The sequence below is a fragment of the Castor canadensis genome, chromosome 3 (assembly GCF_047511655.1).
Source record: "Castor canadensis chromosome 3, mCasCan1.hap1v2, whole genome shotgun sequence".
Taxonomy (NCBI): domain Eukaryota; kingdom Metazoa; phylum Chordata; class Mammalia; order Rodentia; family Castoridae; genus Castor; species Castor canadensis.
The window spans coordinates 36,743,723-36,762,627 of NC_133388.1; the positions used below are offsets into that span (position 1 = coordinate 36,743,723).

The 18,905-nt window shown below is 44.7% G+C and overlaps 1 protein-coding gene across 9 annotated transcripts in view; it reads right to left on the bottom strand.

Annotated features, from left to right (window-relative positions):
- Window positions 1-1,277: 1,277 nt before the first annotated feature.
- Susd6 (sushi domain containing 6) overlaps window positions 1,278-18,905 on the bottom strand; it is a 97,971-nt gene continuing 80,343 nt past the window's right edge. For 6 of the 9 annotated variants that reach the window (XM_074067688.1, XM_074067691.1, XM_074067690.1 and 3 more), the window contains 5 exons: window positions 18,334-18,372; window positions 16,488-16,697; window positions 15,422-15,560; window positions 11,301-11,728; window positions 1,278-6,868 (listed from right to left, as the gene is read on the bottom strand). In XM_074067688.1, coding sequence (XP_073923789.1) covers window positions 6,843-6,868; window positions 11,301-11,728; window positions 15,422-15,560; window positions 16,488-16,697; window positions 18,334-18,372 — 842 coding nt within the window. In that variant the 3' untranslated portion in view covers window positions 1,278-6,842. The remainder of the gene's footprint in view (window positions 6,869-11,300; window positions 11,729-15,421; window positions 15,561-16,487; window positions 16,698-18,333; window positions 18,373-18,905) is intronic. The other 3 variants (XM_020163153.2, XM_074067694.1, XM_074067695.1) reach the window with 3 other exon arrangements.

An 18,905-nucleotide genomic window follows, 5' to 3' on the forward strand; every position in this document is an offset into this window, starting at 1 on the left:
AGGGTTAATCATGCCTTCCTCAGTAGCCAGGACAGGACTGCAGGCTAGAGCAATAGAAGTGTGCCACACACAGAAAGCACCACCAAATGCTATGTTGCACGCAATGTTTGGCTTTTGGCTTCCCCAAATGCATCCCTCCACTTCTCCCTACATTTTTGCCCTCCTTATCTCTGCTGCCCACTGAGTGGCCTGCAATGCCTATCATGGCCATAGCTTCTCCTGGGCAGCAGGAATGCTTCCTTGATTTTAGCTCAGCCCTCAGTATCTTCTTCCTGAAACCCTTAGTGGTTTTTGTTTCACTGTTTTTTGTTTTTGAACTTTGTGGTGCTAGAGATTGAACTCAAGGCCTTGGGCATGCTAGACACTCTACTACTCCCACTGAGCTACTATCTCCAGCCCATGGTTTTTTGAGACAGGCTCTCACTCTGTAGCCCAGGCTGGCTTTGAACTTGAGGCTCTCTCCCCTCTGCCTTCCCAGTGCTGGGATTACAGGCCCATACCCTGCATCATCATAGCTCTTTATCTCATTCCCCTTGCTCCAGATGTCTTCCCTTTCCAGGAAGATCATCCAAAGTAATGCTTACGTGAGCTCAGTTCAACACATGGAAGCCTTCGTGGCTTCTCCCTTCGTTGTCCTTCCTTTCCCAGCCCAAGCACCCTTACCACACCCATATACATGCTCTAAAGATTTGGTGTCTATAGCTCCTTATTTTCTAAATCCAAACCAACCTTAGCTAATTTTCCCAAGGAAATTTCAAGACAGTACTGAGCTTAATGTCCAAGGTCAAAACATGCTTTCCCTTCATCAAGTAGAAATGAAAACCTACTGGGAAACCTATGTTAGTAATAGTAATTCTGTTTCAAGTCCCAGGGTTAACAGCTTCCTTATTCTCAGCAGCTTGCAGGTTTTACACACAAACACACACAATTTGTGTGTGTGAATTGAATAGAGAGGAGAAAGAGGAATCACTGTTTTGTCTTCTCATCTCAAACTTGGACTTTGTGATTTTCAAGATGTCTTTGTTACAAGAGTGAGCAAACATTTTAAGAATTCAACTTCAGCCAGGCACTAGTGGCTCATGCCTATAATCCTAACTACTCAGGCATCAAAGAACAGGAGGATCATGGTTTGAAGCCAGCCTGGGCAAATGGTTCACGAGACCCTATCTTAAAAATACCCAACACAAAAAAGGGCTAGTGGAGTGGCTCAAGGTGTAGGCCCTGAGTTCAAGCCCCAGTACCGGAAAAAAAAAAAATCAAGAATAATGGAGAAAAAAGTGAGTCTTTCAACTGGTGTATTTTTTTTTTTTAAATCACAATTCCCAGTGCTAGTGAGATTGTGGGAAAGAGAATGACCATTCTGCTAATGAATACATAATTTGGAGTAACTTCTTGGTGGGCAATTTGAGATATATCAAGTCATTAAATCAGACAACTTGTCAGCAGTTTCATTTCCAGTACCTTATCCTAAGGAAAGAAAAGAATTTTGATAATCTAAAAGTCCCAATTATCAATATTACATACAGCCATTTAAATGATACAGGTGATTCTTTTAAAAACCACATAAAATACTATTAAAATGATTTTTTAAAGTGATATTTTATACCTTTGTTTTTCAATCACATTAAATTCATTTCCTCTTTTGAGAAACATCACCAAACCATGCTTTCTGAGATTTCAAAATACTGTGCAAAAAGGAGAAAGTGATCATTTATAAAAGGAAAATATACACAGGCATAGAAGAGAAAATATATACATTAAAAGTAGGCAGTGGCATTATGGGTTATTTTAATTCCCATTCTAGATTATCTGAAATGGGTATGTATTACTTCTGTGTCTGTAAAAATATTTTTAAGTAGTCTGAGAAGGACCTAATGAGAGATGGTTACTACTTTTGTTGCTATCTGTAGGTCTCTATTTTACAAAGTGGGAGGTGGGGGTTCTGCAAGGGGCAGAAGAGTCCTTTTCTCTCCACCCACACCATCCATCCATACCTGAGCCAAATACTTCAGACAGCCCTCTGCCCTGGCGGCTCTGCAGGTTCTATGGTTTCCTTTGCTCCTTTTCACCTGTCATCACAAGAGGACAACCCCATGGATGACCCTTCATCAACAGTCTCTCTTGCACGGACTTTCCTTTCTTGCCTGTATGGGGCCAGCATTCCTAACCTGCACCTGTGTCCAGTGACAGAGACTTGCTTGTCATTGAAATAGGGTTTTCCTTCTCATTTTTCTTATGAACAAAACCTGCTATTCTGTGAACTCATTTCTTAACATGTTCTACATGGCTTAAATGCCACAAAGCCCCACTCCAGTTCCTACCTCCTCCCTCGGCTTTCTCACTTTCCCTTAGCTGCTCATATGCTAGGCTCCTGGTTTCTTTCACCACATGTGGACTTTGCTCCATGTGCACCTACACAAAGGTAGTGTCCTGCTGCTTAGCGTCTCTGCACTAGCCCTTCACATCTCAGCTTCGATGTCATTTCATCCAGAGGCATTCTCTGACTGCCTGCCCTGCCTTGTATATCCCTGATCTATCAATCACGGCACATTTTGGAGCTGCCTGTCCGCCTGGACTGTCTGACATTGCCTGTAGGCCCAAAACACAATGTTCATTTCACTGGTGAGGGCCGGCTTGAACACTCAGTGCTCAGTGGTTGGCACCCTCACAGCACTGGAACAAGAGGCAGTGGATTCCCACTGACATTGGTGGTCCTGTCTCCTCCATCTCCTGCCAGGCAGCCTCCCCCAGAGTTAACGCTTTGCCCCTTCCTGAGTTCTGGCCCACATTCACTCTTTTTAATCTAGAGTTTCTGCAAAAGTTTCATGGAAGGATCACATCTTCCACAACTGCCTTCATAAGAATTTTTATTATTATTATTTAGAAATGCAGTTATATACATAGAACAATTAAAATTAAATTAAACTTTGTACAAATATTAAAATACTATCTTCACACCCACTGCAATGTACAGGATACCAAAAAATATATATATATAAAATAAAATAAAGCAAATCCAAACTGATTGAGTGACATCCTGCAGTTAATTATGCATGTGTTGTTTTAAACCATCGTACAAGTACCATTCTGCAAAGGATCCCATAGTGGTGTGATAACCTTAAGAAACCAGGGCAGGTGTGGGTGCTACCTCACAAACCATAACCATCTCCCATTCCTGCTTGGCAATCTGAGAGCTTGGCCCTGGCAGCCCCTCTGGATAGCTCTGCTGCTTGGTAGGGATCAACACTGGAGGTTTGTTAAAAATTCTATTAGATTTTTCAACTGGAAACTAAGAGCCGCTTCCCAGTAAAGCTGAGCCTGCCACCTCTCTCTCTAGGGAACCAGCTATCATACCACTCAGCCTAAATATCTGCCAAGCAAAACATTCCCCAAGGCCTGCAGGAAACCCAGCAGGCACCATGAGAGAAGCCCCCAGTCTCACTGCCCTTGGCAAGCACAGCTGGAATTAAGCTGTGAAGCCTGTATCCCACTTCCTTTCTAGTTCCTTTTGGATCTTTGAGAAAGGAGAAGAAGAAATAAAATCAAGGATCTAGAAATGTCTACAGTAAATTCCACTCTGTATGTATGGATGTTCCCCAGAAATGGAGGCAACACTGTTATGTATGGTGCCAGTGGTTTGAGAGTGCCAATGAGGTTGGGAGGGAAAAGGCCAAGCACCACCTATCCCTGTGCCACCACTTGTGAAGCAGGAAAAGTATACCTTTGTCTGTTTTGCCACCCAACGTCTCCACAGAACTTTAAAGCTGGGGGTGGGAGGAGGAGGGCAAGATAAATGCAGAAGACAGTATTAGCTTAAATTCTCTTTGCAAATGGAGTGCTTGTAGAATGTACATTGAAATGCCTCATAAAACCAAACACACTCACAAAGTGGCCAGGACTCAACCCATTTCACAGTTCACACCCAGTGAAACAGGAGCACAGCACGTGAAATACAGAAATGACAAAATATAGAGCCTATCTGCTAAACTAAGGCATGGGAGGGAAGGAAACTTTAAGTGTTTTCCACCATATTCTGGCCCTTGAAAGTTGATAGAATGTGACTGCAAGTCACAAGGATATAAAACCTGCATTGAATCAGCTCAGATATACAAGGAAAGAACAAAACAAGACCAAACAACACCCTCCCCCCCAAACACACCTTTATAAAAGTCCTTTGGCGCTAGCCACCTCTCCTGGACAAGTTTTCTGCAGGATGCTCTTGGAGATGAGCCCAGGAAAACGGGGCTGTGGCTAGTTTCTTGCCTCCTGCTCTTTCCCAGCAGCCTGCTACCTGCCATTGGCACTGGCTCTAGCCAGGCCCCACCTCAAGGCAGTTGTAGAGCCCCAATCCCTCCCTAAAAGCCCCAGAAACAGCATTAGGTGGGTGGTGGTTAAGAAATGGCTCTGAGGGAAAAAGAAACAAAGGGAAGAAGCTGTCACAGATGCTAGCAGCAGTGCAGCTATGCCTGCACAGGCCCGTAAGCACCCAGGGAACAGTCTCCTCAAAGCCAGTGACAGGAGGAGGAGTGGGGAGTGGGGCTGGCTTGTTCCACCTTCTTACTTCTTTAGCAGGTAGCTGAACCTGGGCTTTTGAACCCTAGAGCAGGTTAATGCATGGCAAGATGGAAGGAGGCACCAGGCAAAGGAAGGCTGTTTATTTTACCCAGGGCCAAGTCAGCCACCTATGTCGCTGAAAACCCCTGAAACAGAAAGTGCAAACTCTGAGACAAAACCCAGAGTAAGGAGACAGAAAATGGTCGGGTCTTCCATTTCAAAACTGCTAGAACAGAGTGCAGGTTTTGGAAGAGTAGAGTAAAAGTGGAAGGTTCAGCTGTATGAAGCTCCAGCCCCATTTCCCCACTTCTCTCTGCTCTTTTCCTGAAGAAAGGGCACTAGTGAGGGTGAATGAGAGCCAGGTGTGGTGAAGTGGCTGGGGTTCTTGAGACCCTCCCTCACCCTCATGAGCTTTGCCAGCAACACTGGGAGGTGTCTCATCTCCCTCAGGTTTCAGCCTAATAGTTCCAGCTCCTTCTGCAACCTGTTCCCTAGCCAACCAACCATGCTTGCCTGGACTTTGGGCACAGCAAACATGATGTCTGGATGGGGGACATGTGGGAGTGGCCATCAGGCACTGCCCTTACCCTGAGAGGAAAGAAGACAAGGGCGGCAGGAAGTAAAGTGCGTTGTGAGAGTGGAGGCAGAGGATGGTGGGCTGGGAGAAAGCCAGTCCCGTCTTTGAGGCCACTCATGCCTAGAGCTAACCCTGTTAGGTCAGGTACTGAAAAAACACTGGGCTTTTTATTCTTTTTACCACCCCAGAGAGGCTTAGAAGAGGAGCACAGGTGTAGCACAGGGTCAGCCCCAGTGCTTCAGGGGAAAAAAATGCAAAAGCGAACATTCCTTAATGCCACAACTGTCTTCTGAAGATGGGAGTTGTTGGGTAAAAGCTCAGCTGCCCAGCCTGGCTTCCATTCTATGCAAGGCCATAGCAGCTCCCCACCCCTGCCCCCCATCACCAGGGCTTTCCCTCACAGGGCCTGTACTCCAGGCTTCAGTCTAAAGGGGCCTTGGGAGCCAGGCTGCTAGGCACCCATCAGCCCACCTCAGGCAGTAAGGCCAGGAGCACGGGAGTCCGGTTCTCAGCCAGATCTCCAAGGTGCAAGGAAGACAAGGAGTGGTTTGTCAGCAATGACATGCGGAGGGGCACAGGAAGGGAGGAAGGGGAGAAGTATGAAAAGCAGCGATGCAGCAGGCTACTTCCTGGGCACAGTTACTAAGGCACATAACCGTGGTGAGGAGGATCCTCAGGATCGGGCTAGAGCTGCCTGCAGCCACCCAGGGACTTGGTCTGTGCCTCTTGGCCTCTCCTCCATCACCACAAACCCAAAAGGGGCAACCTGCTCAGACTGCCAGAGTACAGATGAGCATTAAGCGACATCTCAGCAAATCTCAGGGCCCTGAGGGCAGCAAGGAAGCCAGAGCTGCCTAGGACAAAGCCTATGAGGCAGCATGCAACTCCCCTTTATCCAGGGAACAGAAAAACTGAGGCCAAGGTGGCCAATGCTGGAAGCAGGAAGTGAGAACTTGCGTATTAGGAAGACAATCATTATCAGCCACCTTCCTTCCCTCCCTTGGGATCTTCTGGATGCTTCTTGGAAATTCTCAACAGGGCCAGGAGCCTGCACCTGAGCTTTAAAGTTGGATGCTGGGATGGCTTTGGCATGATTTTCCAAATCCTCCATTCTTAGTCAAGGAATCATGCCACCATATCAACACAGGGCAAGCCCAAGGACCCACACTCTTGCTCCAGTGAGAGCCACTCTTGCCTCAAGAGCTCACTCTTGTATTTGCTCCTGCAAGGGGCAGCAATGCCAGCCCCTAGCCCAGCCTGTATGCAGGTGGTAGCAGCCACTAAGGCTTTTGGACAGCAATACACCTGCATGACAGGGAAACTGGACAGGGTAGGGGAAGGCACAAGTAAACACAGCAGCACTCAGGCCCATACAGCTATGAGGGCTGCTGCTAGAGAGCTGGCTGGAAGGGACCCAGAGGCTCAGGGAAAGAAAGGGCTCAATCCAGCACATTCAAATATGTCTCTGACAGATGGGAAGGCTGGGCCAGGCAAAGAGCCAGCTCCTCCAGCTGTCTAGCAGGCAGATGGCGAGAATCTTCCTTGAGTTTCCAGCAAGGCGGCCTGCAGGCCTTCAGAGACACACAGATACACAAGTGGCAGCTCAGGTATCCAGGTGGGATGGCTGAAGAGGACAGGGTGCTCCAACCCAAAGGGAGGGAGGAAGGGCAGACAGGATCCTCGCAGAGAGGAGAGAGGCTGGCAGTAGCCCTCATGCTTCTTTCAATAGTGGGATATCTGCAGGAAGACAAGGAGGGAAAGCATACTGGTTACCCAAAGGGGTCCTCTGCAGCACTCTTGGATCCTACCGCAGGGGCCCACACAGCCTATAGTTTAAACAAATCAAATGTCCTATTCATATACTTCCAGCCAAAAATTCTGTCTCTTTTTCAGGCCTTTCTAGTTCATCTCTCCTACTGCCTGTGTGATAAAATCTGAATATTCAGTTTGGTATCCAAACTCTTTCTGGTCCCATGAACACGAACCTTCCTCTCTACTGATCTAGTCACTTGCATTTCTCCCCAATCCACCCCACAAGGCTACAAAGCCCTGCTTAAGTCCTACCTCCTCCTTAAAGCTAGCTGCTAGCTGTGTGACCCTGCGCAAATCACTTCTCCTCTCTGAGTTTCAGACTTCTCATGTGTCAGTGGAGGGTGTGTGTGTGGGCGGGGGGGGGGGTGTACACTAGACCTGAGCTTCAAGCTCCTGGCTTCCTATGACTTCAGTCCCAGACAGCTCAGGCATGGCTCACTAACCTACATGTCTTGTTTTCTGAGCTCCCTCATTATGATGTGAACACTTCAATTATTTTTATCTATCTTTTTATCTATCTATTACTGAGTCAGGACCTCATTATGTACCCCAGACTGGCCTCAATGAACTTATGATCCTCCCACCTCAGCTTCCTAAGTGCTGGGACTATAAGGTGTGCACTCACCACACCTGGCTAGCCCTATCATTCTTGGTTCCATTATTTTACTATTATAGGCCCCACCATCTTTCCAACTAACTGATATGATACTCCATACAGCAGAGAAACTTTTCCTGTTTCTTTGTGTCACTCCTGAAGCTTCATCCAGCACCAAGCCCAAGACAAGTTCTCAAAAATGCATGTTCAAACTGAACATGGTGACACATACATGTAATCCCAGCACTCAAGAGACAAGAGACTCAGCAGGAGGATCATTAGTTCGAGTCCAGGCTGGGATACATAGTGAGACCCTGTTTCAAAAAAAAAAAAATGCTTGTTCAAGACATGAACAAAGCAAGACAGTGAGGAAAAGTATAAGCAGGACTTTTGGGAGGATAAGAGCTGCCATGTGCAGTCAGACCCATAATATACGTGGTTGACTGTCCAGGAGGATCACTGGTTTCACCATCCAAACCTGGGTCAACTATTCAATGTTCCCTTGTTTATGTCTTTGGTCAACCAAGAAAAAAGAAGGCAAGCTGCTGATAAGAAACAAAAAACACGATCTGCATTCAAGAATTTCCAATCTGTAGACAGGTACTCTGCCCTGCAGATACCTAGTTTCCTCTGCACTTCTTACAGGAAGACCTCATAAGCACAGAAAGTGTCACTGTCTAAAGGAAGCTTCTAGGTTTTGTGCTGCATTATAAATTACACTGGGATTTCACTTGAAGATTTTTTAAATTTAACTTTTTTGGAGGTGCTAGGGTTTGAACTCAGGGTTTCATGCTTGCTAGGCAGGTATACTACCCATTAGAACCGCACCTCCATCTCCATGAAGATACTTTTCTTTTTAAAACATGGTATGACAGGATTTTACTTATTTCTTTACAGGTTTCATTGTTCTATTTCCATAAAAGTATATAAGGTACATCGACTATATTCACCCTCCTTTACTCTCCCCCCACCACTAATGCCCACCCTTTCACTCATGACTATATTGTACTTTATTCCAATTAGTCCCCTCTATTACTCTCCCTTACTCTTTTCCCCCTTACTATTATTCAGTTTTCATTGCATTTTGTCATGCCATCTTCCTACACAGATGCAATGTATCATTCTCTTTTCTTCTCCCTTAACTCCCTAGTCCCTTCAACCAGTCCCAATAGTACAGACATGTTATATATATGTGTGTGTGTATATATAAAATCATGTCTGTATTTGTGTATACTCTTATCTTTTTGGGTCTATCTTCCAAACATGAGGGAAAACATTCAACCTTTGTCTTTCTGAACCTGGCTTACTTCATTTAACATGATGATCTCTAGTTCCATCCTTTAAGCAGCAAATGACAATTTCATTATGGTTGAATAATATTCCATTGTGTATATATACTACATTTTCTTAGTCCATTCATCAGTTGTTGAGCATCTGGGCTGTTTCCATAGCTTGGCTATTGTGAATACTGCTGCAATGAACATGGATGTACAAAAGTCTCTATTGTATCCTGACTTACATTCCTCAGATATATGCCCAGAAGCAGTATTGCTGGACCATATGGTAGTTCTATTTTTAGTTTTCTGAGGACCCTCCATACTGCTTTCCACAGTGGTTGTACTAATTTACATTCCCATCAACAGTATATGAAAGTTCCTTTTCTCCCTGCATCCTCGCCATCATTTGTTGTTGTGTTCTTGATGATAGCCATTCTGACTGGAGTAAGGTGAAATCTCAATGTCATTTTGATTTGCATTTCCTTTATGGCCAAGGACATTGAGCATTTACTCACGTATTTATTAGCTATCTGTACTTCTCTTTGAAAATTGTTCAGCTCATTTGCCCAATTATTCATTGGGTTATTGACTCTTTGGTAGTTTAGCCTTTTGAGCTCCCTATATATTCTGGTTATTAATCCCTTGTCAGATGTATAGCTGGCAAAGATTTTCTCCCACTCTGTAGGCTATTGAGTCTAGTCACTGTCTCCTTTGCTGTATGGGAGCTTTTTGGTTTGATGCAGTCCCATTTATCAATCCTTTCTCTTTTTTGTTGAATTATCATTATTATATTAAGGAAGTTCTTGCCTATGCCTAGTGTTTTTATTCTGGTGTTTTTCCTATTCCTTCTTGTAGTAGTTTAACAGCTTCAGTTCTTACATTAAGATCCTTGATACACTTCGAATTGATATTAGTACAGGGTGAGAGACAGGCATCTAGTTTCAGTCTTGTATATGTAGATATCCAGTTTTCCCACCACTATTTGTTGAAGAGGCTGTCCTTTTCCCAACATATGTTTTGAACTCCTTTGTCAATAATTAAATGGCTGTAGTTCCAAGGATTTATCTCTGGGTCTTCTATTCTGTTCCACTGGTCTTCACATCTGTTCTTGAGCCAGTTCTATACTGTTTTCATTGCTATTGCTCTGTAGCAAGTGTGAAGTCAGGTATTGTGATACTTCCGGCGCTATTCTTTTTACTCAGGATTGTCTAGTTATTCAAGATCTTTTGTGCTTCCATGTGAGCTTTAGGATTGGTTTTCCTATCTCTGTGAGGAATGTCATTGGAATTTTGATGGGGATTGTACTGAACACATATTGCTTTTGGTGGTATAGCCACTTTCACAATATTGATTCTGCTGATCCATGAGCATTGGAGATCTTTCCATCTACTTTGACTTCTTTCTTCAGTGATTTATAGTTTTTATTGTAGAGGTCTTTCATTTCCTTTGTTTAACTTATTCTTAGGTTTTTTTTTTTTATTTCTTGAGGCTATTGTGAGTGAGATTGTTTTCCTGATTTCCTTCTCAGTCTATTCACTGTTGGTGTATAGAAAAGCTACTGATGGGCCGGAGGTGTGGTGCTAGCAGTAGAGTCCCTGCCTAGCAAGCGTGAGTCTGAGTTCAAACTCTAGTACAAAGAAAATTAAAAAATAACTATTGATTTTTTGTATGTTGATTTTATAACCTGCTCCTGCTGAAAGTGTTTATGCATGAAGATATTTTTTTTAAAGTGACAGACTCAAGCCCAAGAGTAAACTCTCATGACCTCAGCAAAGGCAGACTATCAGGAAGAAGTAATTTCATTCTGTGGCTGGTTTGCCACAAAGGAACTGAGTTACCTGGGAGGCAGCATTGTACTGCAGGGTTAAAAATGGAGCCAGAGTCACCTGGTTTCAAATCCTAGCTCTGTCATTTACCAGTGGGTGAGTGACTTAAATTTCTTGGGCCTCAGTTTCCCCATTTGTGAAGTGGGGACAGTAATAAATACCTACTACTCAAAAATCACTGTGAGGTTTAACTGAGATCGTATAAGCAAACTAAGGAGCACTGTACCTGGCATACTCTTGTTTTGAAGAAAGAAGCTGTCTTCTCTGGAAGAGACAGGCTCCAGTTTTCTCTCTAATAGGCCCCTAGGTCTTCTTGTCATTCCTGACCTTTCAGGAACATAAAAACTGTAACAACAGGACAGCCCCTTTCCTACTCTTACCTAGCTGTCTTTTTGATTTTGCACATCCCTGTAGTCATGAATAGTCTCAGAGACTCCAAACTGTCTAAATTCATATACAACAGTGAAAAGTCTCCCTACAGAGAGCCTGAAGCCCTACCTGGCACTCTGAGGGTGAAATTCTATTCTATAGGTTAATACCCTGGGCATTACCTTTCTTTGCCAAAGACACACCAATTATTAGAAAGGCCCATAGTCCTTCCTCACTCTCAGCAAGGACTCTAAACACCTAATAATTTATGTTTAGCACAGACCACCTACCATCTGTGTACTCCTCCGATGTGAGGGATAAAAGACTTTGTATGTCACTGTTCTCTGAGTCTGTGGTGTCTTTATGTACCAGTCGGCTGTTCCCTGAGCCGGCCACCCAGGAAGAGGTGGTTGCTTGATGCACCATCACAGTTTCTGAGCCCCGGGAGCCCCAGGCTTCACACAGTCCTGACTGGCCAGGGGCCTCATCCTCTCCACTGGTAGAAGAGCAGGCTCCCTGGCCCTGTGGCTGCTGCTCCCTCGGCAGGCTCCTCCCACTGGAACCAGACCCTTCTGACAGCACAATCTGCACTCTAGGGTCAGCAGGCGGCATGCAGTGACCGGAACTGCCATACACAGCCTCCTCGTATGAAGGTAGTGCAACCTGGACGCCATCCACCATGATGGAGACCTGGTCCCCAGATACCCCCTGGTCACGCCTAGATCAGAAGAGGAAAAAAAGAAAGGAAGAATTATAATAAACACACAAACAGATAAGTAATACCAACAAAAGGCATCAATTTTGTATACTTACTATGTGCCAGGCATAGCGCTAAGTGATTTAAATATTTACCACACTGGATCCTCACCTGAGCCATTTCAGGAAGAGATTCTCCAAGAATGCAGCTGAGACTCAGAGAAGTTAAGAAACTTGGCAACAGTCACAAAGGTGATAAAGGATGGACTTGGGAACTGAACCCAGTTCCACCCATTTCCAGAGACTGTGTTCTTAACCTGTGGGTACCACAGGCACCCAAACTTCTATCCTATGCTAACTTCTTATGCTAAAACTAAGAACCTAGAGACCTAGAAGCAGAGGTACTCCATCCATTCAGCACAGGTAGAGTGAGAGTGATGGAGGCGCACACTGTGAATATTCTAAAAACCATTTCACTGTGCTTGCTAAGTGGGCACTTTGTAAGGTCTAGAAATGGCATGTTCAGTCTGGGGGAGATCAGTGGGAAGGAGAAGGAACGAACACTGAGGGGTGAAGAGGATGGAAGTAAGCAGCATATATACACAAGAAGACAGCATGATGAAGTGCACCAAACACTGAAAGAAGAAGGAAGAGAGAGGGGGGAATGGGAATATAATGGAGGGGATGAACTTGTTCACGGTACACTATATGAGTATACAGAATTATTACAGTGAAATTCTCTCATATTATTAATGTATGATAAATCAAAAATAAAATCATTTAAATAAAGAAATTTTATTTCCATAGAGCTGTTAGAGATGAACGGGAGAGGAGAGGGAAGGAGGGAGAGGGAGGCCCTGTAGTCTTGAAATGGGACTGGAAAAGCAGAAGAATTTTGTTATATATGAATTATAACACAAATATAGGAAAGAACAAATAGAAGAACACATACAGTTCACTTGTTTGTTCCAAAGGCAAACTGGTGCATAACTCTTACCAAGGTCAAGAATCACACTGTCATAGCCCAGACACCCTTTGTGTCTGTCTCAGTCACTCCTATTCCCTTACCATCACCACTCTGAGTTTATGGAAATCATCACCCCTTTCCTTTTTTGAGGGGTGCAGTGGAATAGGATGGTACTAGGGTTTGAACTTAGGGCTTTGCACTTACTAGGAAGGCACTCAACCACTTGAGCCACATTCCCAGTCCTTTTTGCTTTAGCTAATTTTAAGGATCAAGGTCTGAGGCCCTGGGTTGGCCTCAGACCTTGATCCTCCTACCTACACTTCCTTGTAGCTGGCAAGTGCCACCACACCCAGCTGTTCTTTGAGTTAGACCTCACTAGCTTTTTGCCTAGGCTGGCCTCAAACTCTGATCCTCCTATCTCCACCTCTCAAGTAGCTGGGATTACATGCATGATTCACAGTGCCAGACCATTCCTTTTGCTTTTGCTTTTTATCTTAACAGTTGTTCTACTTAAAACATGAATCCTTCAACACTACAGTTTAGATCAATACATTGTTTATCTTTATACGAATGGGATACATGGCAAATTTGTGTGTATAGATATGCGTGTCTCTGGCTTTTTTTATTCAATATTATATGAGATTTATTTATGCAGACACCTTTTCTGGGGATCACTTTTTTGTTTATTTTGAGCAGGGTCTTACTACATAACCCAGGCTGGCCTTGAATTTGCAATCCTCCTGCCTCAACCTCCTAAGTGCTGTGATTACAGGCATGTACCTTCATGCCTGGCTGGGGAATCACTTTTGTTACACACATACACATATCTTTGCCCTGAGCTATTTGGAAGTATGGTTCAGATATTATTTAGTGTGTGTGCTTCCCCAGAACTTTATCTCCCATTAAACTGTAGCATCAACACATACCAGAAATTTAACATTGTTATAATACTATAAAATATATTTCCTGAACTACCCACAAATATATCCATTTCAGCTGTGGTCTCTTGTTTTCATTCAGGATCACATTAAGGATCATACACCACATTTAGTTTCCTGTCTCTTTTATCTCCATTCATCTCTAGCACATCCCACTATAGCTTTTCTTTTATGACACTGATATTTTTCAAAGAGTCCAGGCCAGCTATCTTGTAGTATGTTCCACTATTAGTGTATCTAACTGTTTCCTCAGAACTGGATGTAAGTTAGCTTTCACCAAGAACACTAAACAAGTGAGGCTATGTCCTTTCAGCTCCTCACATCAAGTCCAAACTGTCATTGCTTAACTATGGTTTGCAGCTCTCAAGTTCCTTACCTATACTTGCAGATACAACCTGGCTGCCCAATTCAAATAATGAACAAACTGAAGCATCCTGAAAAGTGCTCAGAGGTTTTGGAAGGAGAGAAATTCTGATGGCAATGTGGCATAGGAAGCAGTGTGTATACCTGGTATGTGTCTACCTTTTATTATTCAAAATAGATTGTTGTGGTTAAAAAAAAATAATACATGCACATGGTATAATATTTAAATGGCGTCCGTAACAAAAAGCAAATCTTCCACAGACAAAAAAGAATCAACTGGTTACTTTTAACAGACCTACTGGTTAACTACAGGGGAACTAAAACTCTGAAAGCTAGATGAAATGCAGATTAGATAGGTCTGACTTCATGGGAAACAGCTGATACTTTCAAGTAAACACTTTCCTTCAAATTCTTTTTTACTCTATTAACAACCTTTAAGATTAACTGCTATCCTCTCTCTCCAAATAAAACAAAATAAAAATCACACACTGCACACAGATTAAACTTAGAATGGTCCTTGTCTGTGAGGTCCAAACTGGGAGTATTTTACAGAATGTGGTGTGACAGTGACTGATGTAGGGATGTGAATGAATATAAAAGATGTACTCCTCTAAGGCATGAAGGACCAACAGAGAGGGCAAGATAGTGCAGGAGAGAAGTCCACCATCAGGGATGTACTCAGAGCCACTCCCATCAGGGCCCTGCCATTTGCCACCCCCCCACACCTCTACCACCTCATTTACTCCTACCTGGGGCTATTCAAAGATAATGTACTATACTGGAAAAAGGAGAGTACAAGAGGAAGAAAAGCCACTCCCTCCATTTCTTCTATAATACAGTGCAGTGATTCTGGATCCTCACTGTACCTTAAAACTACCTGAAAATCTCTCTATAAAACAGTGATGCCAGAGTTGCATGCCAAATCAAATATATCAATGTTGGGGGAGGGAGGTCCAGTCACACCTATGTTAGAAAGCAGAAGCACAGGACAATGGCTCACAAACATGGGCATTTATCAGAATCACCTGCAGGGCTATAAACTCCAACCTTGGCCGTAGCCCCAGAGGGTATGGAGAAGGGCCTGGAAATATGCATTCCTAATAAGTTCTGTGATGCTGCTGCTGCTGGAACCACATTGTGAACCACTGATGAAGGTGAAATGGCTTTGGAGTTGAACCGGTTTAGGATATGCCCTTGTATGAATGACACAACCTCCCTGAGCCTCAGTGTCCTTGTCTGCAGTGTTTCTCTGAGGATTAAGGTAATGTATTTGAAGCAACAAGCACAATGCAAGTACATGCAGGAGTTTAACACATGTCAGGGCCCTCTATTCTGCTTCCCCAGGACACAGACCAACACAGACTGGTATCCCATCAGCCTCCCAGTCAGTCCAAAGTTGGCCCCACAAGGATGCTTGCTGCCTGCCTCAAAGCAGCACTGGGCTCACCTGCTGTGGTGGAAAGACTTCAGCTTTGGCTGCAGCAGCACAAACAGCACCACGAGGAGGAGAATGAGCGCCACGGAGCTGGCAGTGGAAGCCACTATGGATAGTGCAGGGACCCCGAGTGATGTGTGGGTTTCTTTGTCTATGGAAACAAGCCAGTGCCAGAAGCATTTTGTACCAACACACAATACATGGGCCCCAGAGCTATGTGATCAAATGCCCCCTACACAGTGCCATACAGACACCCCTACAGTTGGGTCTTTTCAGGGAAATTGCATAAAGCAGCCTATGTACACATGGTACTCCTGGATACAGCTCCCTCTACTGTTTGCTGAATAACAATAATAAAAATCCTCTTCACTTCCATCCTTTGAGGTTCTTCTGACACCTACACTCACTTAGCCCTGAATTCTTACCTTTATAAACCACTCTAATTCCACCCTCAGTAGCACATTGGTGAACATCAACCATGCCCTTATCTGAAAGCCTCAACCTTTGTTGTAAATCTCAGGTTAGTTCCCACCATCCTCCATGGAGTCATGGGTTAAATATGCTCTGGTTTTGAAGTCCAAGTGTGAAGCACAAAGTTGACTATACGACACATACTTCCCTTCAGGCAGCTGGATTTTCCTGTCATGCAAGACAAGAAGAGGCAGGAGGAAAGAGGGGGCTGCTGTCCAGCTGGACTGTAGCTCCGTAACAAAACAGTCCCTTTCCATTCAAGGAAAAATGAAATGAAAGAGACACTAGAGAAGGTGCTAGCATTGTACTAGCAGAACACAGTCAAAGGTCACCAGTACTTGGCTAGGCAAACAAGAGATCCTGAACATCAAAGGTACTTTATATAGCAGGGCAGATGCCTCAGTAAAGATATGGAGCTGCTCAGTGGAATGAAATGTGACACATACCAGCAACCCCAATATCACAAAGGAGAAACTGCACAAAGACATGCAATCCCAAAGGATGTGAGGCCACAGAACTGCAGCACAGCCAAGAGCACTCTGGAGGAAGCATGACCATTCCCTGGGAGTTGGAAGAAAGGAGAACCTAGGCAACATCCCCTTCTCACTTGCAGACTGACCCTCGTTGAGACGGCAGCTAATCTCCATAGCTGGCTTCCACTCGCCATTCTTACAGGTCAGGTATTTGTAGTCACCCTTCAACATGTAGCCTTCTGCACACAGGTACTCGATGACACTGCCCGCTGTCAGGGGGTCTCTGCAGGGCCGGGGGTGGCAGATGTAGCCACCATTCTCTGGCTCCGGAGGCAGGGGACACACTGCGAAGACAGGAAGGACAGAGAGGTGGTACCACAGTGAGGCTTTCAATCGAGGTCCCTTCTCAGTGACACAGCTCTGAAGACCTCAACAAGAAACATATGAAGGGCAAAGAGCCATTCCCTGGAAAGGCTGTTGACCAAACCCAGGAATTCAGGTTGCCAGTAACACAGAAGTCTGCTAACAGCAGGTAAGACTGGCCACTTGCAACACTTCCCTTCTTCTTCCCCACCATGCCTTAAGGAAACTGTATCCAGAACTAAACAGTGGACTCTGACAAAGTCCTGCACCTATTGCCATTGGGACCTGGTTCTAATAAAACCCATTGACACAAGGAGGCAGGGTGCGAGAAGATAAAATACTGATAACCCATAGAGGGAAGTAGTAGCTTGTTTCTGACATCAAGGCCAGAAAGGACTCCATGGTATAATAAAAATGTGCATTAGGCCTCAGAGAGGATTTCTGATGGCTTTCCTGGCGGCTTCCCAAGCCCCATGCACCTTCCATCCTCTGATGGGCATCACTTGTCTCTATCCCACAGTAAATTCCACATTCTTCATCTAGATAGGATGGTCTAGTTTTAAATGCACATTCACCTCCTGTCTGATTTATTTGTCCTTACAATTCTGTGAAGTAGTTATAATTTTTCCCCTTCGAAGATGAGTGACTGTTAGCCAATATTAAGGGAAGGTGATGGGCCAACTTGGGACCAAAGTCAGGTCTTCTGATTCTAACCATGGGCTGCTTCTACCCTGACGTCTCATAACTGTCCCATGAGCTGAAGGGATTGTAAGGGGTGTATATGTCAAGATCACCTCCCCTTCACCCTTTCAAACTCATCAACTGGGGAGATGACAAGCAGGGCCTTGGTGCAATGGGACCTTGGTCCAGATAAGCTATCACAGAAGCTGGAAGAGTAGGATTGCCTCTCATTCTACCCCAGATGGACTACAGAAGTGAAGCTCAAGAAGTGCAGTGCAGGGTGTGCCCAGTCAAAATAGGAGGAGCCCACTGGGGCACTAAGAAATCATTGTTTGGAAGGCTGCACCGGGAGGAAGGCAGGATGGCCAGGCACCCATGACCTTCAACTTTCCAAACACTTTACAAATGCAAGATAGACCAAAGGAAAATCAATTTATCTGATCATGCCTTACCCTCATCCTGAATATCACACAGACATCTATAACAAGCCTAGAGTGACTGGGAATCATATGGCAGTGTCTGGCTGTCCAAGATAAGGTTCTGGTTTGCTCCCACCCACAAGCCCCACTGACCACACTCCATGCAGATGTGCCCTTGCAACCTCTGCCCAGTTTCACCTCCCTGCAACCTAGAATGCTATTATACAAGCTCACTGTCAGCAGGGGGTGGGGTGGACAACAAGTGGAAAGAGATGATGGCTCCCTGTCCTTGTGCTGCATATCATTGGAAATGGGGAGGGAAAACACCATTTTATTTCACTTTATTTACTTATTTACTTTTCTTTGGTGGTGCTGGAGATCAAACCCAGGGCCTCACATAAGCTAGGCACCAGGGCCTCACATAAGCTAGGCACACACGCTACCACTGAGCTACACCTCCAGCCCTACCATTAAAACAAACAAACAAACAAACAAACAAAAAAACTACTGAACAAACCTGGGATAGGTGCCGAGGAATCCAGAAGTCTGGCAGCTTCTGTGAAATTCGGAGATAGGCCCAAATAAGTCCACCCAGTTCCCTGGAAGACACCTCTGGCCTCCCCACTGTCCACCTGGCCCAGAATCCTGATACAATGCTCCTGATGCTCTTAAAACTGTGGCCAAATTGTTCAGACAGCTGGAAAGCAAACTGCTTTACCCCTTCACTTTCCCCCTTTTGTTCAGGGCAGTAAGTCTGCCACAGACCTCCCCATTTACTCCTAGCTCTTTTCTGTGTTTAATTGGTTCATTTCCTGGGCATAAATAATGCTGAGCTCTCCAGGCAGCTCCCCCAAGCATGCAGGATCCACATGGCACTGGGGCCCGTGTACTGGGAAAGAGGCTCTCAGGGGAAGGGCTGCACATTCTAGGTCTCCTGCACATTTCTGCCTGCAAATCCCACAAATCCACAGAATTTCAAATAGGACCCTGAAAGGCACCTAGCACTCATAAGTGAAGAAAGTAAGGTCTACAAAGAAATGACTTGCAATTCAATTTAATTTCAAGTCAACTAAAATTTATTGATTACCA